Source organism: Lissotriton vulgaris, chromosome 8 (genome assembly GCF_964263255.1).
Source record: "Lissotriton vulgaris chromosome 8, aLisVul1.2, whole genome shotgun sequence".
In the NCBI taxonomy this organism is placed as follows: domain Eukaryota; kingdom Metazoa; phylum Chordata; class Amphibia; order Caudata; family Salamandridae; genus Lissotriton; species Lissotriton vulgaris.
The window spans coordinates 319969112-319994083 of NC_141696.1; the positions used below are offsets into that span (position 1 = coordinate 319969112).

General features: G+C 40.8%; 1 protein-coding gene across 3 annotated transcripts in view; it reads left to right on the forward strand.

The window, feature by feature from the left end:
• CADM2 (cell adhesion molecule 2) overlaps positions 1-21543 on the forward strand; it is a 1625130-nt gene extending 1603587 nt beyond the window's left edge. For 2 of the 3 annotated variants that reach the window (XM_086934080.1, XM_086934079.1), the window contains exon 10: positions 18845-20146. In XM_086934080.1, the coding sequence (XP_086790206.1) occupies positions 18845-18963 (119 nt within the window). In that variant the 3' untranslated portion in view covers positions 18964-20146. Of the gene's footprint in view, positions 1-18844 lie in introns of all 3 variants that reach the window. The other variant, XM_086934078.1, reaches the window with a different exon arrangement.
• Positions 21544-24972: the final 3429 nt, after the last annotated feature.

Sequence of the window (24972 nt, forward strand, 5' to 3'; positions counted from 1 at the left end):
GATCTCCTTCGCCCCTAAACACCCAGCACATTCTATTACCCTATTTTATGTAACTCATGTTATAATGCACATTGTTTTACTTTATTGTAATTGTTAACCTATCTTGTAAAGCGCTCTGATACCCCTGGGTCCAGTAGCGCTATATAAAACCTTGGAAATAAAATAAATAAACAAATAAATAAATACACAATTATCATCAATTATTAAATAATTAATTAATTAAAATTAATTAACAACTAATTATTAAATAATAATACATTAATTTACACATTTAACACTATAGCATCATAATTAAATACACGCTAATAAATAAAAAGTATGCAATAAATGGTATATTATTAAGTTACTTGCCACCCTATTCCCCTATAAACCCACAACCCACTACAGAACTAAAAAGGCAAATAAAAAAAACCAATTAATAACTACTAAAAATAATCAATACATTTTATATAATTAAATTACTTCCCACCCTATTCCCCTATAAACCCACAACTCCCTACGGAACTGAAAATGCAAAATTCAAATAAAAAAAATAAACTACAAAAATGTTAACACATATAATGAAAATATAAACAATTCTTATATAAAAAAAAACATCACACACATAAAATATATACTAAAATACATAACGTTAATAAAAAATCGATATTTTTAACAACTATATTTTTGCAAACGATATTAAACACTTTTTAAATCGATATTACTTACCTAAAATCAATATTCTTGACCACGAGAATTTGTTTGTCGATATTCCTGACCCGTGATATTTTTGCCACGATATTTGTGCAATTCAATATTTTTTACTCAATTTTCTGTCTCTGCACCCAACTGCATCTATTTTTGCCTTTTTCTCTTTGTTTTGCCTCTATTTTGTGGTTGCCATTTTATTTTTCTTCTGTATCTGGGTTTATCTTTTTATCTTTGGTTTGACCCTATTTCAGACCTTTTTGCCACTGTTTGACTCTGCTCACTAATGTTATGTTATGTTGTTATGTTATCGGATTCTTCTATAGCGCAACGGCTACTCCAGTAGGAGTGTCCCGGCGCTTTGGCGAAGAGGTCCTTTAGGGCAGGAGACATAACTACAGAACATAAAAGCGAAATAAAATTAACTAGAAAAAAGCCAGGTTTTCAAGGCCTTTCTAAAAGACAGCAGATTAGGGGCCTGTCTGAGAGAGATGGGAAGCTCATTCCAGGCGCGCGGGGCCAGATAATGAAAAGAGCGCCCCCCTTGTCTAGTCCGCTTAATGGACGGAACGACCATTTTGGACAAGGAGGCCGATCGCAAAGCTCTGTTCGGTTTGTACAGGGCAAGACGTTTCCTAATGTACATAGGGCCAGAGTCATGAAGGGCCTTGTAGGTCAGCGTTAGGCTTTTGAAGAGAACCCTCTTAGCTATGGAAAGCCAGTGTAGTTCTTTTAGCAAGTCAGAAGCACTAGCTCGTCTAGGGAGTCCATAAATAGCCCTGGCAGCTGAATTATTTTGGACTAACTGCCTCTTGCCCATTGATCACTGCTTTTACTGCTGTCTACTGCTTTGCCTTTCTGTTTTGTCTTTCTGCCCTCTTTTTCTCTTTTCAGTGATCTTCCTCTTCTGGGGCAGTTTCTCACTCTTTTCCTGCTCTCTGCCCACCCTTATGCTTCTTACCTTCTCCCACAATGTTCCTAATCTCTAGTTTCCAGTTCTCCTGCTTCCTAGGTCCTTCCCAGATGACGGCACAATGCTCTCTCCGACCGTCCATGACATATTTAATAGCAGATGCAGTACAGACTGCCATAAAGCAGTTCCCTCATAGACCTCCTACAACTTACCTCTGCCTTGGCTTGTGACCAGACAAGGCCTTTCCTGGAGCTATTTTCTGCACCCTTGCTTCCACACTCCTTATCATTTTCCATGTGCTCCCATTTCCCATTCATCTGCCCCTACCAGCCCTGCTCCTGATCTCCTCCCCCTCCAAAGACCTGCTAAGTGGTGGCCACAGCATGGATGTGCACAATGGACTAGCCACTGGTGTGCTAAAGGGGAGCCCCACGCCCGTCCGGGACCTTAGCCACCAGAAACCCTGGTCCTTCCCTTACCTGCACCACACCACACAAAACATAAGAAGGATTCTCCTGCCCCTCATGCAAGTTGTTATGCTCCTTCCTACATCCTACACTCATCACTCCTGCACTATCAGCACTCAATACCCCATTCCTTCACACCCGCACAGACCAGCCACCATACACACACCGCTCTGCACTCTCATGCGTACTCTGCAACACCAAAACCCACGAAATATGCAATAGACATAGACAGCCACACTGTGGACCTGCTATTGCTCACAGAAACCTGACTGAACATATCCTCTGCACTGGACATCACCCACAACCATCTCCAATGGATAGAAGATCATCAGGCAGGACTGGCAACAAAAGGCAGGAGGCAGAGTGGCCTTCATTTTCAGGGACACAAAACATTCATGGACATACACACATGCTACTTGGAAGGCTTCACATTTAAGCCACACATCACAGACAACTTATTGCTTAGCAGAACCCTTGTAATCAGACCACCAAGAACTTGCACAAACTTCAAAAGGAGGTCCAGGACTTCATCCCACTCCTGACCACTGACCCTTGACTCCAACACCTTCATCCTCGTTGGAGACCTGCACTTTCACCTGGAAGACCGCACTGACCAGATCCCCACAGCTCGTCTCGAAAACCTTATTCACACTCAGCACATAACTGAACCCATTCACACAGCTAGAAGCCTCATGGACCCCATTTGGTCCTATGTCTGCACCATCTCCATCAAAAACCCATCGCCAATCACTTGGACATACCATGCCCTCATCAGATTCAGTATCCCTGCCCTGCACAACCGTAGACATACCACCACAGCACCTGCCCACCTTTGTGCCGTTTTCCTTTATCTTATTGTGATATTTGTGCTATTTATTCCCCCTTCTCTGTGACATTTGATGCCACTTTTCTCACTCTGTTGTGACATCTGTGCCACTTTTCTCACTCCCTTTTAAACCTCTGTGCTCTCTTTGTGATCTTTGTGTCATTTGTCTCTGTATCTTTGAGGTCTGTCTGCTTTTATCTGCTTTCTCTGCCTCTATATGCCCTTTCCCATGCCCCTTTCTTGCCCTCTCTGTGCTCCCTCCCTACTCCCCCGGCTCCCTACCTCGTCCTCGCCCACTCTATTTCCCGATTTTATGCTAACTGTGCTCCCCCTCCCCACTGCTTACTGCCCCAGTGTTCCTCCACCCTTTAAGGACCTCTAGGAGCCAAGAAGGCATGCCAATGGCATGCCACAGGCAAGCTGGTCTGTGTCTGTCCCCAAGTGGAACATTCCCAGTGTCAGGAACCCTGATACCTCTCCAATCCACATCTCCCCCATCGCTCTCCTCCATGCACTGAACCCCAGGTGCTGCTCGACTCTCTGCTGGGGTGCCATACAGACTACAGAGAAGGGCTTTCGCCTGCCCCTTCTGCTGCTTCACCTGCACTTCCACACCTGCAGCTTCAACATTGCCCAAGAACACACGTACTACACCCCGCACCACTTCCACTCGAACACCTACCAAGAAACACATGCACACGCCATAAACCAATACCATGCATACTACTCAACACCCACTCGTTCAGCAAGCACACCACATAGAACTGAGACTTACTAGACGATGAAACCTGGGACTCAACCAATGTGTTCCTGATCCTACCCATGCCAACAGGCACATCCTAGACCCTGTCTTTGCATCCTTCAACAACATCACAATCAACACACCGAGGTCCTTCACCTGGACCAACCACAACAAAGTCAGCTTTACAATCAACATCCACCAGGCGAGAGGAACAGCCCCACAGTGGGCCCAGCATGACGACACTGGAACAACCTAGCTACGGTAGCTTGGGCTCCCACCTTCCAAGACAACAAGCCAGAACTCATGGGCCACCTAACATGCAACATCAAAACTTAAAAACGTAAAAAAAGTTAATCACCAACCGTGCCGACACCCTGGCCCCCACAAAGGAAGTCACACAGCTAATTCAAGAACACAAGCCAGATGGTACACTAATGAGTGACCAAGCGGCACTGCAAACAATTGAAATGGAAATGGAGACCCAGCAAAGGGGAAGCAGAAACATGCTGTCAAAGTTGCCTAGAGGAGCTACGCCAGCTAATTCGAGAAACCAAGAAGAAGGCTTTTCCCAAGCAAATAACTACCAGCTTCAACAGCAGCAAAGAAACATTTGCTATTGTCAAAAATGTCACCATGTCCTCAGCAGTCACCAGAAACATTATCCCATATCAAGATCTATGTAACAACCTTCAATACTTTTTCTGCAGCAGCATCACAATCATATACAGCAACTTTGCCCCACAATAAGACCCCTTGAACCTTACGAGAGCCATCCCAATGATGAACAAAGGCAAGACAATTACCACATGGGATACAATCTGCACAGAGGAAACCACAGCAATGTTGAAGACCATACACTCCTGTCCCCCAACAGATCCCACCCACATCATGCCTTGATAAAGGAGCAACCCCCATTAGCAAGCCCCTCACCACCATCCTTAATTCATCTAACAGTGCAGTCACATTTCCAGAACCAAGGAAACATTCAGCGGCCAACACCCTCCTAAAGAAACACTCAATCAACCAAAGCAAACTAACCAACTACCAACCGATATCTCTTCTTCCTTATATTGCCATGGTCCTTGAGAAAACCATCAAATAGCACCTTTCCTTCCTCTACTCCAAATACCAGCTTCTCGACACACCATAATGAAGATTCAGTTCCAACCATAGTATGGAAACCGCCGTCCTGGCATCCAAAAGATCCTTGGCTGAGGGGAACCACATACCTCATCCTCCTAGACCTACCAGCAGGCTTAGACATTGTCTCCCATCCCATTCTTATCCAACAACTCCATGGAGTGGGTATTTATGGACATAACCCAAACAGTCATCATGAACCCCTACTCCTCGGAAGCATGGGAACTAATTTGTGGCGTCCCACAGGGCTCCTCGCTCAGCCCAACGCTTTTCAACATATACATGACCCCACTGTCAAACATCCTCCGTACTCACCTTATTAATTTCCTAACATATCCTGATGACATGCAGCTGATACTGTCCTTTTCAGACAAAACACACAACACCAGGAACAAGTTCACCGCATGCATGACCATCTGGATGAAGTCCAACTGCCTCAAGATGAACACGGACAAGACCAACCAAAGCAGTAGTCTTCGGAAAAGACTCCTCCCCATGGGATTCCTAATGGCATACAGACCTCCGACCCGCCCCCACACCCAGCTAAGAAGCAATAAGCCTAAGAACCGTTATTGACAACAAACTGGACATGGCCACTCAAGTCAATCCAGTTGCCTGCTCTTGCTTCAACAGCCTTGGGATGCTGAAGAAAACCTTATAGTGGCTACTGCAGAACACCCTAGGACTATGGTAATACCCTGTAAGCAGGAATAACCAACAAGCTTACAAAAAAACTTCAGACGGTCCAGAACACAGCAGCCAGACTAGTCCTCAAACTCCCACGCCGAACCCATATCATACCACAAATCAGGAACCCCACAGGCTCCTGAGGAAAACAAGTGCACACGCTTCAGACTCCTCACCCACAACTACAAAGCACTCGACAACAAGTGCGTTGCTTACCTTAACATCTGTATTCATTTCCGCCAACTGCCTTACCTTCTCCTTCGGAGTATGAAGACCTAAATAACTACAACATTTTTGGTCCTTCAGACACATTTTTATTATTTCTTGTTTTGTCTGTCTTTTGCTTCAGAGAGTGAGTTGTGAAAGCTCAGATTTTTAGAAGATCTTATTCTTTATTGCAGGAAGGAGGACATAAGCTTTTCAAACATTTCATTTTTAGCTACACGCCACAGAAAAGCTAATAGTGGTGGCTGTTCTTCTGCATTTTTAGGAAAGTGCAAATGATGACACCTTAAGCTGGTCGGCAGCACAAATTGACAGACTTACTGTGGTTTCTCCATATCGGCACTTCTAAATTTTTACACAATATTTGTTTACATTGTCATTTTCACATATTTATGTTTGTCACTGATTAGCACTACATCTATTTACATTATCTTTCTTTGCAGCATCATCCCCTAGTTAGTGAAACCTCCTACTAGAGGTACGCAAACTGTTATGGTGCAAAGTGTGAAGGACCTATACAGTATATTTTATAATTTGTCTGGGGTGCAAGGAGAGTGCGTTTTTGTTTGTTGTGAAGTAACTGTGAGTGGGGGGTACCCCATTGGTTTCCATTTCATTCTATACCTCATCTGTATCTGGTGGCTTCCCCTCAAGCACAACCAAGTGTCTAGACACCAACGTCAAGCCAGTTGGTACACAAAGTACCTCAGGCTAATAAAGTGTCACTGCAAGCAACTAGAATATGAAGGGAGAAAGGTCCAAGACACTTTGGATAAAAGCACATTGAAATCTGTCTTAAAATGCTACCCGCAACTGATCATTAACACCGAGCATGCTACACTTGTTTACCACATTGACGTCAGCACCAGCTGAAGTAAGAAGATCTTTGCCATCATAATAGATTTTAACACTCCTGTGGCTGCCTCCTACAATGTCATCCTAACATAGGACCTCTGCAACAAACTCTGAGACTTTTTGTGAAACAAGATCACCTCCATATAACGCAACATGGACCCTTCACAGGACCTCATCACCCTTGCTACTCATCTTCCTATCCTGGCCATAGAAGAGAGCTTGCCTGCCTAGCCCACTCTCACCATGGACAAGCCCACCAGTACCATGAAGTCTATCCACTCTGGGCCCTGTCTAACTCCTGCCCCCTCGAGCCTGCACTAGCAGACTCCACAACATTAGCATAGCACTCACACACTTCCTCAATGCCTCAGTAAGTTCTGGGATGCTTGGGAATATGCCACAATCATTGCCTACTGAAGAAACCCTCCACAGACCAAGGCACTCTTGCTAATTACAGACTGATCTCCCTCCTGCTGTATTCTGCCAAAGTCCTACAGAAACTCATCAACGTATTCCTCACTAAATATCTCGGCAAAAACAAATGCCTCAACGCCACTCGGTCTGGCTTTAGACCCAACCACAACACTTAAACAGTGCTCATCGCTGCCACAGGCAACATACACATGAGGAGGTACTGCAGCCCTCTTCCTCCTGAGTTTCTTCTTTGTGGATCTGCTCCTTCTTGACATGCAAAACACAAGCTGTCTGCCTGGCCCCAAACTCATCAGAAACCTGAAAACTCATCTGTGGAGATCCACAAGGATTGACCATCAATCCTCCTCTCTTCAATGCTTATATCATACCTGTAGCCAGGGTCACTGTACCTACGACATCAACACCCTCTTCTACACCAACAACGCACAACTCCTGATTCTTCCCTTCAAACAAGACCCCAGTACATTGAACAATTAAGTTCACTGCCTGCATGACTGAAGTTACCATTTGGTGATAACACTTCACCATGTGATTCTACCTGGTGGCTGGCTGACCTCGGACCCACCCTCAGCCTCAAAATACACACTAGGAACCTCTGGGTCATTGCTGACAACCAACTGGACATGACAGTGTACATCAATGCCATCACTGAATCCTGCTACCACACCCTGAAGGTGCGTAGGGAAATCTTCAAATGTTTGCTATGCAATTTCCAAAAGACCATCATACACACCTTAGCCACCAGCAAGCTGGACACAGAAATTAGCACGCAACTCACCAGAAGACTTAAAACCATCCAGAATTCAGCAGCAGGAGCTTCCCTGGCTTCTAGTAAGCACATACAGTACAAACTTCTCACTCACAGATTCAAGGCACTACACAACATTATTCCTGCCTACTTAACAGTCGCATTTCCTTCCACAAACCATTCAGAAACCTCCACTCAGGCTACTACTCACACACATTCCACAATAGCACGTAAACAGATCTGGAGGCCAGACCTTCTCCTACTTCACTCCTAATGGGAGGAAAGCCATCCCACTACACATCATATCAGAGCTTCCTCCTCTCTTGATGAATAGTGCACAAAGCTGAAAATGTGCCTCTTTTAGAAGCCCGGCCACCCTAGGCGAGGTTAGACTCCCACCTGCTTAGCACTAGGATACCCTCCTGTGTGATAGTGCCCTCTAAAACTCCACAAAGCATAGCAAAATAGAAGATATAGCAACACTGGCCTACTTGATACAGTCAGAAGCAAGGTGAAATGTATTCATTTCTACAAACAATGTGGGCCTTGCATGTGTGCGTCAGTGCACAACATACATACAGTCTATGGGATTCTTCTCTGAGTTTGTCTAGGCATAGGAAATTGCACTGGAAGAGTATGCTTCTAGTGAAAATCTTACGTTAGACAGTGCACACCCACCTACACCATGGTGTGAGGCTTTGCGTCATGCAAAGCAGCCTTTTTAAAGCACCACAACAGGATTATTGCTGCATCTTGTCAATCTTGGCTGTGTATTTGTTTCCTTCCTTACACAACACAGTACAGCAAAATGGGTTGCTGTGCTTAGTTACATGAAACAAATTGTAAATCTTGCCCAAATATCCATAAAGTGTAGTGTAGATTGAAGCCTTTACAACAGTCTATGCCTTCGTGTTTGCAAGTGAAGGAGCATTAAGTCGATGGGGCATATATGAAGGCATCCATTATGGTAGTTAGCATGATCAACATCAAAATGTTATTGGGTCATACAAATCTAAGATTTTATCTGGAGATGTATGCCTTACATAAACCCTGGAGGACGATTGTCAAATCTGCCTGGGATTATGATCACATAAGCATATTTAGAGATTGCCATCTGCCTTGAGGGGATTTCTATGATGTTAAGGATGCTACCAACATGCAACTCATTGACCATTTCCTGGGAGAATATCATGTTTAAAGCGCTTACTTTGAAAATTTTAGTGTTCAACAAAAGACTTAGTTTTCTCAGAAAAATTACTAAATGGTAGTGACACCAAAAAAACTTTTTCCATTGCACAGTGGAAATGGGCAGGAAAAATGAGTGACAACGTCCTGCCTTCAATACTGCAGATGGACCATTACTGTGGCCCAACAGTCTTGTGGCAAACAGAAATGCTGTGTCAGGGTTTAGCATTGGTGGACCGAATTTCCATCAATGCTAACCCAGTGGTTCATGCCGCTTTAATGAGAGTGAGGAACCATAGGTCTGACGAGGCTGAAGTACCATGATTTGTGGACCTTCCCCAGATCTATTAAATCCTAAATTAGGCCATAGCCTTTAATCTGTTTGTAAACGTCATTCAGTGGATAAAAGCAAGATGGTGTAGATGGTGAGGGTTCCTCAAAGACGGGTATGTGGAGTCCATGTTTTCAGCAAAGCCCTCAGTTATGAAAGTAAACGCTCTGAGCAGGATAAAGCTGTTATCTGTAGTTGCCAAATTCACTTTGACCATGGGATAATTTTGCTGCTTTGTCCTCATCTTAGGACAATTAGGAAAGTTCTCCCATGCATTCCCTACTTATTAAAGAAGTCTGTTGTAACAACCCTAGTCCTATCAAAACTAGACTATTGCAATGCTCTTTATTTGAACATGCGACAAAAACATCTTAACAAACTCTAGATACTTCAGAATGCAGCAGCACATATGCTTCTAGAGATTCCAGGTTCCAATCAGCTTCTCATGCCCTAGACATACTGCACTGGTTACCAATCCAAAAGGGCATTGCCTTTAAGCCCATCTGCATTGCCTTCAAGACCCTGCATGACAGGGGCCTTGACTACGTACGTTCTAAATTGGCCAAAAATATAATTGTCCCTAAGATCAGGCAGTTAACCTGGGGTGGTAGACGTTTTGTAGCCTGGACTACCAAATCTGGAACAGCCTACCTCTTAATCTGCAATCAATGACCAGCTTTTCTTTTTTAGGAAAGCTTTAAAAACCGGGCCAATCATCAACTGCCAACTACATCAGAACAGCAGCAGCACTCAGATACCTCCAGGCTTTCATGCTCTTTATAAAAATATTTTTCATTTGTATTTCATTTAATTTCAAGTTTTACCTTTGGACTTTTTATGGTGGTAAAATTTTCTAATTGGGAATATCTGAATGCTCAAGGCCAGCACGGCTCTACAAAGGCAAACAACTGTTATGTTATGTTATGTTAATATATGTCTTGTATAGCGCTGAGCTACTCCGAAGACTGTCCTGGCGCTTTAGACCCCAAGGAGGAACGGAGTGGGAGGGGATGGCAAACCTACTGTATAAAAAGCCAAGTCTTAAGGTCTTTCCTAAAAGCTAAGAGATTGACATTCTTCCGCAAGGACAGAGGCAAAGCATTCCACAGCTGTGGCGCCAAACGTTTGAAGGAACGACCTCCGATGCGCACTCGTTTTATTGCCGGGACGGAAGTCAAGGCCAATGAAGATGACCTGAGCGACCGAGAAGGCAAATAAAAGTTCAGTCTTTTCCTAATATATTTGTCACCTGTGCCATGAAGAGCTTTGAATGCTAGAGTGAGCGCCTTGAAAATGATACGCTTCCGAACTGGAAGCCAATGGAGGGCCTTTAAGAGGTCTCTCGCACTGGATCTCCGATGAAGACCGAAAATTGTTCTCGCGGCAGAATTCTGCACAGTTTGCAGACGTGATATCAGGAATTCCGGAAGGCCAAGATATAACACATTGGCATAATCCAGGTGTGAGCCTATCAGTGCTTGGACAGTAGTTCTTCTATGGGCAAAAGATAGTAATGGCAGGAACTTTCTGAGCATTTTAAGAAGACCAAAGCACTGACCAACGAGGCCAAGGATCTGAGGCTTTAACGTGAAACCACTGTCTACTTTTCACCTCAAGGTTTTTGGCCACGGAGGTGGCGGCCAAAGGTGAAAACCTGGCCTCTGGCCACCAGGACTTCCAGCCCGAATCTGGAGGGCAGCCGAAGAAAAGCACCTCTGACTTATCAGAATTGCACTTGAAATTATTAAGTTGAAACCACTCAAAGACAGCCCCAAGACAACCCCTGATACTTTCGCCGTTGAACTCTGAGCTCTTATCACAGGAGAAGAGGAGCTGGGTATCATCGGCGTACGAAAAAATCCGGACACCGTGGGACTCAGCTAGCGCCGCCAGAGGGGCCATATAGACGTTAAAATGAGTAGGGCTCAAAATTGAGCCCTGGGGAACTCCTACCTCCAATGGCGGCACTACAGCTGAGTGGGGGGGGGCCCAGACCGTTTGTTGGTGATCAGTTAGAAAGGACTCAAACCAGCTGAACACCGTCCCCCTCAGACCAATATTACGGAGTCTGAAAAGGAGGCTGTAAGGGACGGTGTCAAAAGCCGCCGAGAGATCCAAAATCACCAACATCACTTTTACCCCAGAGTCCAAAAATTACCTCAATTACTTCCAGCAATGCAGTTTCCGTGCTCAAATTTGCCCGGAACCCCATCTGGGTATGATGCAAGATGTCATTAATCTCCCAAAAATTGGAGAGAGAAGATTGAACGTGCTTCTCTGCAATTTTGGCAAAAGCTGGGAGGAGAAAGATAGGTCTATAGTTGGCGTAAGTCATAGGATCAAGGTTAAGTTTTTTCAACAGAGGGAGAATAAGGGCCTGCTTCCATAACTACGGGACCACTCCCGTGCTAAAAGAACGTTTTAGCACTGGGTTGATTAAGGGATTGATCACGTGCGCTGTTTTGGCGAGAAATTTGTCCTGGCAGGGATCCAAAGGGGAGCCTGACTTCAACTTAATAAGAAGGTCCAGCGAAGCTGTGTGGGAAAGGGAGGGAAAATTTGACAGAACAGGACCATCGGCAGCCGAAGAGGGTGAGAGGATAGTGAAACCGGGAACAACAACATCACCGTGAGGTGAAAAAGATGCCTGGATATTTTTAATTTTGCTGGCAAAGAAATCAGCTAATTGAGAGACCCATAATTCAGAATGGACAAGTTTGGATGTACGTGAGGAAGGTGAGGTAAATTCCTTTACTATTAAAAAGATTTCTTTGCTCGTATTGGTGGCTGCCTCAATTTTCCTAGCGAAATAGGATTTTTTCTCCAAGGTGATGTCACTGTGATACCTCTTAATGGAACCCCTATAAGCCTCTTTAGACAGAGGATTGTAGTGCCGACGCAAGCTCTCTCGGCTTTCTTACATTGCCGTCGACTCTCGGTCAGTGCTGGTGTAAACCAAGGGGCCGTATCCCGCGAGGAATTTTTACGGCAAGTCAAGGGGGAGCTAATTCGTCCAAGCGCTGTGCTAACCATGATTGCAAGAGGTCCAAATCGGCCTCGAGATCACCCGATAGCTGGCAAGGATACGATAACAAGGCCTGCATATCAGATGAAAAACGATGGAAGGCACTGGAAGCAACAGATTGGCAGCCATTGGCACTCAAAGATATTCTGTCCAGTCGGGTAATCTGAAAGTTCACCAAATAGTGATCCGACCACAGGACTGGTACTGGAGTAGTTGCATCAATAGGGATAGTAGAAAAGACTTGATCTAAAATGTGGCCTTTATTGTGAGTGGGGGTAGATAGGTAAGGGGTAAGCCCCAGAGGGATGGTTGTATCCATGATCTTAATATTATCAACCGCATCCACCTCGTCCATGTGAATATTAAAATCGCCCTTGAAGTCCTCCTGAAGCATTATTCTTCACAACAAAAAGCTCCAAGATGGCCGAACTTAGAAATCTGGCCTGCCTAGATTGTTTCTTTCTATAGAAGCCATTTAGAGAAATAAAGCATCCATCGCCAATTGGCCGCTCTTAACACACTAAAATGTAATATATTTACTTCCTTCAACATCTTGTTTGTCATTTCAAGGCCTTCGTATTTGTCACTTTTTGGGCAGATTCAGGGCCCTTAAATACTAAAAGCATTCTTTTCTATTGCCCTGGCCTTTTCAAAGCCATGTCATCACTTAAAGCAGATGCCACCTCTCTGCTAATAAGGATCTGGCCAAGATCCAAATCCAGCAAAACTTCATTGAGCATTCTAAATGAGCCAGAGAGGAGAAAGTCATCCTGTATACATAATATACATATTATATATGAGCCCTTTGATCCAGGATAGGATACCAAATCAGTCAAGATATTAAATAGAGTTTCCTAGACCACAAGGTCGAAAGCTTTTTCTGCATCTTGCAGAAACACCAGGGCTTGTATATTATTCACAGCAAAGTAATACACAGCTTCCGCCAGATAGTGGGTGTTTGTCCCTAGCTGCATGCCTGTGTGTGGATCATTCCCACGGCTATTGAGTTAAATCTATTTGAAAGCAGCTTTGTAACTATTTTATAATCTGTAGTTAATAATGTGGCAGGGTGGTACGACAGGGGATCTTCAGCCTCCTTGTCTTTCTTTAGGAAGCTTACAACATTCTCTTTAAATAAAGAAGGTGGTATATCATCTCCCTGTAGCATTCTATAAACTAAAGATAAAAGATGGTTGACAAAAACGTCTGAAAAAAGTTTTTAAAAAATTCACCAGGGAATTCATCCAGGCCACAGGCTTTCCCGTTTGGAAGATTCGTAATAACCTCTGTCAATCCCTTTTCAGAGAAGGGTCTAGACAGGTCAGCTCCCCCTTCCCTAGTTAAGTCTGGATATCAAAATCTTCTAAAAAAAACTTCCTAGAAAGAGTCTATCAATTGACCTAGTTTGTGAATAAATCTGTCTATAATGGTTTTAACATGATTTCTCCAAAGTTTTCTCTGAATCCCTACTTGTTATTCCAGTGATTGGACATTCCAGAGCATTTATCTGATTCTTGGCTGCTTGTTCCCATGCCTGCCATGTAAAAAATTTGCCAGGGAAATTACTTTTATTATTATGTAACATAGTATGCTTCACTCATTGTCTGGCAACATCGTACGCTTTTTTGTTAGCTCTGGATGTGTTCTTCAAAAACCTGTCATAGTTCTGTTGTACCTTTTTGTTATTAAAACCAGCTTTGTTTGGGGCTTTAAGTCTATTCTCTGCATCCTTGCATATTATCCTCCCTCTAATAAATGCCTTCAAGCGTCTCAAACAATACTCTCAGATGCGGTCTTATCATTAATCAAGAATTCCCTAATCTCTTTTTTAAGAATTTGTAGCCACCCTTCATCTAGGGCCCAGCGGAGATTTAGGCACTTCAAAGTCAAGACTAATCATTGCATGATCGGAGAACCCATTAAGCATATGTGCTTGAGTTATGTAATAAAGGGCTCGGGAAATAAAAACAAATCTATGCAAGAGGTAATTTTTGCAGGGAAAAGAATATTGCCTATATTAGCTCCCCTCCTGCTAGTCCAAGCTGCTTCAATGAGATAGCGACCTTTCACATAGAGAGAGAATACACATTTGCCCATTTTTGACCCACCTCTATCTTGCAATAAGCTAATAACGTGGAGAAGTCCTCACTGCTGATTGGGCCTCCCCTCAGCAAGGCTAACATTCTGTTCTACCTTCCTTACTGTTTAAATTAAGTAATTGAAACCTGGATCCATATTTATTATTCTTTTCATCCCTACCATCCACCTAACAAATGCCCCCCAATTCTCCCTCCCTTAATCCCCCACCCCTAAGCTGTGGTGAGTAATGTTCCATCCCACTCACACCTGACATGCTTTCTTCCCCAAAGAATCTGCCACCCTGGTCTTGTGCCCAGATTGATTGTCCTACCCTTACCCCCCACTGCCAAGCCAGAAGAAAACAGCAACTCTTAAAGACATAGACACACCCTTCCTCTAAGGCTGCTGACCCCCCCCCCCCCCCTCTTCAATCAAAGATTATCTGGCTAAGGGGCATCAATCTTTCAATAATACTTATAAAGATAATACAATACACTTCAGCCCCAAAAGTCAACATTTAATCCCTAGAAAGAGGGAGAATCGCCTATTATAATTATAGTTCTAAGATTTGGATTGCCAGAATGTCCCAAAGTCTGCTTTCTTGTCACACACTCCTAACTTATGGCTTATCTAATATTGGCTGTAATAGTTCATGAACCACCGAGACGTCACAGAATACATTGAACCGTCCCTTTACTAGCACCTTCAGTTTTGACTGCTGCGGAAATATCAGAGACTAAACAACAAAGAAGGATTTCAGGGGTACTGAACTGTTTCTCTTTGATAGCTTTAGATAGCACTAACTCCTTCACCCTGTATTCTCCGTATTCACCAACATTGTTCGAGGATATTTTGCATTTGGAGGCAGGTACTCAGTGGGCTCTTGTAAGTGCGAGATCACCAGAATGTTACGGACGACATATGTTTTGATGAAAGTGGTTGCCCATTGCAGCTTTTCCTGTCCCTCAAGTCCTTCCAGGATGCCAAAGATGCAGAGATTAGTGCATCTCGAATGATTTTATAACTCCTCCAACTTATATTCAATCAAGGATTTCTGTTTCTGGAAAGCAGCCATCCTCTCCTGTAGACTAACTACTTGATCTTCTAGGTGAGAGATTCTTCCTTCTGTCTCTTTTTGGGATCTAGGCAACTGTCTCATCTATTGTCATAAGATGTGCATGCAGGGCAGTGATCTCCATGGTTGGTGAGGCTTTCAAGTCCTGTATTTCCTTCAGGATGAGATTTAACATAGTCTTGGCATCCCGTTGCACCATAGAAGTGAGACCGCCCTGGAATGTCTTGGCGTTTGGGAGAGGTGGATCCTGTTGCATCTTTCCAGATCCTGAGCCTTCCTGCTCAGGAGTTAATGATCGCTGGGCTGTAGCTAACTCAATAGGCACTGTTAGGGATTGGAATGCCATCAGTTTGCCCCAGGAGGCAAAAGCAGGTGAATGTGACTGTAGCTGCGGCGACTACCAAAGCTGCAGAAGCTGCATAGATGCAGGGGCTGCGCCTTCCCGAGCTGATCAGTCACAAGGGCTACACTTGACCCCGACCTTATTTCGCCTTCATGAAGAGGGGGTATTCCATAACTTCTAAAGATTTTACATGAGCAATCTCAGATCCCAGATAGGTTCTCTTGATTCTTGCATTAAGATCATAGTGGGAATAACTGATATAGATTCCTTGCTGCTATCACTCTGCCTGGGGCTCAAAGAGATTATCTCTACACCCCTCTCTGTGAGGTGCTGGTCCTCAGAATGCTTGCAACTTCTTCACAATCTCCGAGACAACTGGGGAGAATGTAACAGTGTGAATAGTTCCTGCTGTGGCTTGCCCCGCTCATTTCTTAGCCAGTTGGGTTGGGGCGGGTATCTCAAAATGAGTCATTGCAGAGCCTAAAGTGTTGGGATGACTTTGCATTTTCTATTACTCCAAAAATCCTCTTGGACCGCGTAATTTAGCTCTTCTAAAAAATACACTCTTTGAGGTATATCAGTAGTCCCCAAACAAGAGAAGGTGGTGTGTGGCCCGCTGCAGGACCCTCTACCAGTTAATGCTGCAGTCTTGCCAAAAATTAAGCAGAGCGCAAACACTTACCCCCTGGTGAGAAACCTGGCGGCTGCCATGGATGAAGATTAATCTTCCCTGCTTTCTGGGTTTAGATGCCGCTGATACCCCGAAAAATGGCAGCGAGAAAGCAGGACTTACTCCTCCATATAGCCCAGTGCAGCTTCACGCTCCTCCCAGCCCTCCTGAGCCAACCGGAAAGCCACCCTCCCAGGAACTTATCACATATTTTCTGGACTTATTTGTGGGCCGTGATCTGACTCTCGGTCCACGTTTTTTCTAGCCACTGTAATCGTAGCTGATATTGGGGTGGCACAAGCTGAGAGCCGCAAGGAGCCAGCAACCACCATCCAGCACAATCTCGGACATGCCGCGTCCTAGTGTCCTGACGTGGCAGGAGGGCGGGCGTTACCGCTTCAGCCGCTGACCGCCAAGCTCGATGGAAAACACCAACTGGACATTAAACATTGCTAAACATTTAGAAAATCTCTGAATTTTATAGGAATTTCCTGACTTGAGTTGTGATAAAGTAACAATTACATTGAAGCCTTCTCCTTAAAAACACACAAATTAGCATGAAAAAAGACTGTGGCAATTCACTTTAGAGACGTAATATTATTACTATTTAGATGTCCACCATTTGTACTTTAAGCACTCATCCTAGTTGGTCACAAAACATACTAAAAGGTCACTTATCAAACACTTGAAACCATTAGATGTGCTTCTGCAGTGTTTTATGATGCAGCTAGTCAAGCTGCAATGATAGGCCTAAAGACATGATTCTATAATCAGGCATGTGAGGATGTAAATGTACTCAGTCGCCCACATATAATATTTACTTTTTAGGCCAACTGGTTCCATTCCTGTGCCATGTTACTGTGACCTTTCTTAAAAGTAAAACACTTCAACTGACATGTAGCTAAATTTTCCTCATATTGTAGAGTCAGAGTACATGCACATGGAGCCTGAAAGGCAGTCTCCTTGCACAAAGTCAAAATGTCTGCTTAATCTGTACGAGAAATGAGGGGGGCACTAAAAAAGATACACTTTCTTTCAATCCCCACTGCTGGAATTAACCCAACATAATGATTTACATAATGAATTTAACTCTAATACTCAAAAGGCTATTATGATGGTGAATAATTCATTAAACTGAGTCAATATTAGTGACTTACTTTTTTCCAAGGACAAGAGAAGGTATTTTCATTAAAATCTTTCTAAAGTGTGTTGTTGTCCTGATCTCTCACAGGGGTGCTGGATGTAAGAGACCCTTTTTAAAATGAGATGGAGAGTTTGGTGCTTGAAGAAATTATGCAAGTGTAAAGTTGATTAATATGTGTCCACTATACATTCAGCCATCACATCAAGATGGGTTTGCACATGAATATACTCATCTGCTACATTTTAATAAGTACATTTTGGTGGACATGGATTTCCTGCCTACAAAGATGTTGGTCATTGTGGGTGTTTTCAATTTGGTAGACCTTTTTTTAATCATATTATCATTCTTTTTTCCCACAATGATCGATTATATGTGTCCATAATTGAAGCATAATCCTTTTATCAGAGCATTTTTCAACTGGACAAGTTATACAGATGCTATAAATCAGATTCTTATGCAGACATTTTTATTGGTAATCTATAGAATCATTCTTAAGGTCTCAAAGGTAGATATTCTAGTATGTAGCTGTGGTGTCAATGAACCTGGCATTGATTTATGCAATGTGTAGAGTATTCTGGAACATGGATATCATAATAATAATGAAGAAACACTTCTTAATGACAGTACCAACCATGTATACTGAAGAACACCTTGTCAACAATGTGAGTTAAGCCTAAGAATAATTTGGTGGATGTAGTGAAGAAATATCCTGATTCCTCTTTATTCCAGAGACTTGCAAAATATTCACAGCTAAACTGCTATCTTGAAATAGCCATGAGACTGTATTTACAATTCAGTTTAATTAATTTCAGTTCAATAAAATTTTACTCCATTATCATGCCTCTCATAATAAGCGCCTTAGTATCACCATAGGTTACAGTGTTTAACAGTATGTTAAAACAGACCTAAACATGTACCAACGTTTATTGCCAGTTTCCTGGATATATTTACTTTTTTCTGTTTGCGTTTAGTGCCAAAGGTCAGACAAAAAGGAAACATGTATTTGTTTCAGATTTCAGGTTTATCACAATTCTTTCTCCTATGCTCATACACTTTTGGTTCACATGAGGGTGCCTTTACTTTTTGGCACTGGTGTCAATCTCTTAATGATACTGCAATTCAATTGGAGGATGGCAACAAGTATTCAAAATTAGCCTGTAGTTGATACATTTCATTGTAACATGTCCCAAGTTGTATTTTTTTTTTGTATGACAGGAACTTATATGAGCAATAGACTAATGGTTTTATTTTTTTTGTAAATCCTTAGGGACATATTTAACAAATGAAGCTAAAGGAGCAGAAGATGCACCAGATGCTGACACAGCCATTATCAATGCAGAAGGCAGTCAAGTCAATGCGGAGGAGAAGAAGGAGTATTTCATTTAGATGGAGACCTCTAGTCCATGAATTTTATGTATCAGGCGAACAACTGGAGAAAACTGGCAATGAGCTTTCAAAATTGGTTTCTTCCATCTTCGGCTGCACACCACTGCTTTCATTGGCCATTTTGTGCCAACAATCAGATATCAACGACTTCTCTTTTTCATTTTCCATCCCGAATACAGGACTTTTTTCACTGCCTAGAATCCCTGTCCATTTCTGTTTTAACATACAGTGCTTGAATATACAGCCTTAATAATGTCAGTCATTATAAAACAAGCTGTCATTTTTCTTTTTGTCGCCTCTCAAATGTTTATGCAGTTGAGTTTTTGTGCCAGTCCATCTTTCTTTTATCATGCTGAAATAAATGGTACCATGCCAGGTCTATGATGCCATCCGTAAATACTATTGGGTGAAGACCTAATAGACCTACATCAAATATTAAATCTAAAATTAGAAGTTTACAAAGGATATTTTATACGTGTCTACCTTTCAAAAACCACTTGTTTTTGAAATATACTGTATGCCCTAGAATTCAATCTAAACTGAAAACATTGTGATATAGATTCTAGAAGTATAGTTGCAGTAGTAGTATACTTGTATCAATTCACTAATTTAAAAGACAGTACTTTAATACTAGCACTATGTATGGGTTGTGAATACATCACGCATCTATACAAATAAATCAGGCTTAGATAACCACAGCTGATTTCATTTTGAAGTACACATGCCCGCTCCTAGAGCTTTGTATACAAGGCATAATAGTTATCTGTATTAATGCTTTTACATTTTTTTATATAATTTATTTTCGGTACTTAGCTCCAGGTGTTATCTGCAATTCATGCTGCTTATTAGCAAATCATTTCAGTATCTTGTATATAATGCATATAATAAACCCAATGAAACATTATTTGATACATATTTAACTTTTTGACTGTAGGTAAGTAAGTCTCAAGTAATCATTTTTGAAGGCCATTATATCCCTTTAGATATGAATCAAAAAACAATATTATGAATAGATGGTATTAGTACCTTTTGTCTGCGTGTCCTAGCACTGTTCAGCAGCTAATTTTTCTAATTCATGTTTAGTTTTATTTGTTATACAATGGAAGCACAATGTTAAAGAACAATCTTTAAGTCAATAACCAGTGCAAAGCCTCAGGTTTTAAACCACAGCCACATATTACATATTCCCAAAAGAATTGTTGCAAAAAATATCATGTTATCATTTTTTATTTGGCAGTCATAGAACTATATTTTTTGTTGATTTGCCAAAAAAACGAAAAACTAAAAAAAATGTGTTAAAGAAATGGTACATGTTCTGTGTGTGTGGACTAATTCTTTATATTAAATTACAGTCTATGCATTTTGTGAGGCACAAACCAATGTCACAGTAACTGATGGAGAATATCCTGCAATACGATTAGCTTCTCTCCATTACACAAGACCTTACCGCTCCCTCTCCCAGCCCAAATTTTAACCTAGTTACCATTATAATATCCTTCCTTCTCATCCGTCAAAATTCCTGTGGAATTTGTTGTTGCACATATATCAGCTTGCTTCCTAATGATCACCACACCAAAATATCAAGCCCAAAGGCCCACTTCCTTTCACAAGAATAACAGAAAGGTTCCTAGCCCAACAATCCTGGTGTGGAACCTCATGCCAATCGATAAAACCAGTACAGATCAGAACTTAATGCATGCTTGGTGGTATTGCACCTCTGCAATTACATATTATACAGATTAGAAATACTTGTGAAATGTGAAAGTTTGATAGCCAACATCTTGTAGAAGAGTGATCTAATCAGTGCGATTTTGGGAATACCTGGGAACAGCATGTTGTATTAAGTTACGAAAAAAAAGGTGCTATTTTTTTTTATTAAACAGTAAACAGAATCTGATAGGGCAGTATAAAAATGTGCTTATTTGCTTTATCTACATTTAAGGCCCTGATATGTCAATGACATTAGAGAGAAATGAATCTGCGCTTATGGGACTGCATGTTGGTTTAGCAATTTGATACAAGCCGTTTGTGAAAATGCAATAACATGTTAAAGATAATATTGTATGAGAGTTAAGAAAAATGTACAATGTGCACATTTTACCTACAGGCCAGTATACTTTCACAAAGAAGACTCATATTTCACAGTGTCCTCTTATAGAATAAATCCATATTAAACACAAATAATTAGGTAAAGTATCAAAAAGGAAGATACCTGGCACTAAGGAGTTTATTTAATCTATTTTTTATTTGTGCACAGTTTGTCAGTTCAAGTCTCAACTGGTTGTCAGTAAAATGTTTACATTTGTTTTCAATTCTGACCTTAGCTTTGCTGCACTATTGCTCCAGTTCTTAAACTAGTCTCCCACTGTTAAGACACAAATAAAGCATATGAAATTTGGATGCTGCACACATGTCCAAATGTGAGCTAGGTGAAAGCAGTCTTGAGCATACATTATGTGGTTAAGCTGCTCAAGCATCATCTTTCTTGCAAATATGTGCTTCAAAATGTAAAATAGAGATGTGCATACATTCCCTTATGAGAGGTACAGATAAACATTCCAATGAATAGCCAAAAAGAAAGATATTGTGTAGAAAATCCTTGTATTATGTCAAGAGTAGCTAGTTAGAAAATCCAATATTGTTTTGCAGAAAGGGGACATGGTGAGAGGCTTATGAACTATACAATTACTATATTAATGTAAACACTGCAATCATGTAATGTGTACATTTCCACAATCAAACAAGTTACGTTGGAGCTGTTCTGTACTTCCTGTGGAAAATGTCAAGCATAGCTGTTATGAGAAACTAAATGATATCAGACTATGCCATTTCAATTGCTTCTCATTGATGCAATGCACTTTCTTGTACATTTATATAGAAAACTGAACCCTCGTGGCTTCTATTTCATTATTAGCAAATGATGATTTTATATATTTGAAGTTTACCTTTTAATTTATTTTGAATAACCACAATATTCTGAAAATACAATACAGTATTGGAAAACACATAATTCTTGCATCTTAGGTTTCTTGTGTCCTATCTGTATTTTTTCCCTGTTCCTCAAAAGAGCAAATCTTGCCATAAAATCAGCAACATATATTTTATACGAAAAATTAAGATTCATGAAATAGACTGCTTGTACAATGGAACACCTTGTGAATTTCCTTTCTAATATGAAAAAAAGAGACATCTCCATTAAATGCACTTCGATGTAGGATTGTGAGTAAAGTATGTTTTGGTGAAAATATTCACATCACTGGATCATAGAAAAATGACATAGACCCTATTTTGCAATCCACTCTAACAGTGGTGTTGTAAGAATGATTTTTGTCTACATAGTTGAGTAGAATTGCAGATGTAGCCTTTATTTACTATACATTATAAAGGCCCATGAATGCAACACAAAATTGTGTTGCATCAAGAGAGCATCCGCACATGTTAGTAAATATGTCCAATAATATTTTGTGGCACATGCCAATAACAATCCAAAGATTAAAATTATACACAATAATTTAAAAGCTTGTTTCAAAGGCAAATGGTTCATTCAGTCTAGAGTAGCTACGTAATTAAGTACATTATCGTTATCACCAAATAAATTATTTACATATTGCAGTAGATGAGAAACCATTTGGTTTTGCATTGACATAGCCATACAGAATCCGTCATCCAGTCCTTGTCAGTATGGCTTCAGTTTGAAAATCTACAGAACCTCCACTTTTCTAAGAGAACATTTAACTTCACAAATGTGATTGTATTAGTACTCCCTGTTCTTTCCCATTTAATGTAGAGAGCTGTTTTCTCTGGATAAATGTTTAGTACTTCTTCAAAAGTGTATGTGATAGTATACATTTGGGACGTATATGTCTCGGTATGGAAGTCAGTCACATCCATTTATCATGCTTATATACTGAAAACACTTCAAGCATAAATGGATTTTCTATCCTTGGGTCAACCAGTATCAATATGTGTTTTTGAGTACGGTAACTAGAAGTAACACGATTACTGATTGGCATGATGGCTTTTGTGCAAATGGGAAAACTGTACAAGTGCTTCCAAATGTAGCTCAGTCATGAATTTCCCAGCAGTTAATACAAACTCTTTAAAAAAACTACATATGTATGGCATTTTGTGCCATGGGAAGTTCTTTGATGTACGGTGCAATATACTATCCTTCCATTTCTCAGTTGAAGAACTAACAAGCACATCGTCCTAGACTCAAAAAATGGCACTGTCAAATGTTACGTAGCCCAAGAAAACTACTAGCTGGTTATAATAATTGTAATCATCAGCCTTTCTGTAACTGCCTCCTAAAAAGTCTGATACATATACAGTGTTTACTTGAAGCAGAATCTTTCAATAAAACCTATGTTTTATTTTTATGGTATTCATTATGCTTGATAGGCAAAAGAGGGAATTGCATCACAGATAAAAATCATAGCATTTTGTGATTTGGTTCATAGTTACAGAAAAGTGATTTAGATTGGCTCTAGGTGCTTTGTTATTTTTCTGTAAAACAAGTCTTGCATACAATATGCACTTTATGACTACTGACAGCATACCACCAATTTGAAAACAATGCCCTTTTTTTGTTAAATATTTATGCTGATCATGTTATAACATGGAAGTAGGGACCATGTGTTTCTCAATTTTTACTAATAAAATAAGCAGCATACAAAATCTTGTTCGAAGCACATGTTTATTTAGAAATGCATTTTCTGTGCACACTAAAGGATACGCCCTTACATGATACCTATATGTTGCAAATATACTGGTAAAAACGAGTTGTCTGTAGTGGTTCTAAATTTTGAATATGTATCCTCAATGGAAAATGTACCAAAAGATACATGTTGACAATACGTTTAAGAATGAGGTTCTTTAGGAATACTTTACTTACTATGCCCCTAATCCTTAGACTGTTTTTGAGCTGGATTACAGTTTAAATGAATATCTGTATACATTAGCTTGTTTGGTAAAAATTAAAACATCAACTGGGAGTAGAAAGGGTGTGAAATATAATATAGGTCATGAGTGATATGCTATCAAATACACCATGCAGGCTGCTAGTCGGCCATTGATCAGACAAAAGGGAGAAAAGTGGAAAAGGAAAAGAAGTTGGATCAATGCTTTGTGTTATCTATTTGCTGAGAGCATTGGCAGTCATACACAAATAAACTTTAATTATTTTTTAATTCAATACAGTTGATAAAAAAAGTGTCATGATGATATACTGTATCTAAGAATTCTGCTTTCATAACTGGTGCCTGTAAGCAATTGGATGTCAAAAGGCTATGTACATTCCATTTAGAAAAGAAATATAGACTGTACTTATCATTTTATAGCATTATTTTGTGTTCCCAGAATAAATACCCCATTGCCAACTCTAGTTGCAAACATATATCAACAGTAGCAGCAAATAAGTCATGATATTGCATTAGCACGGTAAAAATCTGTTACTTTAATTTAATTGGTATTCTGTGCTGAATAGAATTCTTAAATTTAGGAGAACCACAGGAGAAGTTAATGCCAGCTTTGATGTTTGCACAATACAAAAAAGCAAGATTAAATTAATACACTGAGGAAAATGACTATCATCAAGCAAAAAGTAATTATATAAATAAGACATAGAACAGAAAAGGGAGTGATATTTACAAATATGCTCATGATCACAATTAAAAGAAACTGGCTACCTTTTCCATTCATGCTCGTTTCTGCAATTTATATCACCTTTGTTGTCAAACTGTATAATACAATACAACTAGAACACATTAGAATACTTATAAAAAGGTAGGATTTCTCAGCAAAACAGTACTTGACTTTATACCATTCCCAAGCATGCATCAGGAAAGGTTTGTGATGATATACATTTGGGACTTTCTTCTGTATTGTTCATCTAAAGACAGTAGTTAAGTCCCAGTGCTGTCTCTCGCAAGACTATTCCAATTCCCTTTGTCTTAGTCTTCCATAAAACAGCTATTTAAGTTGTACAAAGTCAAGAATTTGGCTTTCAGT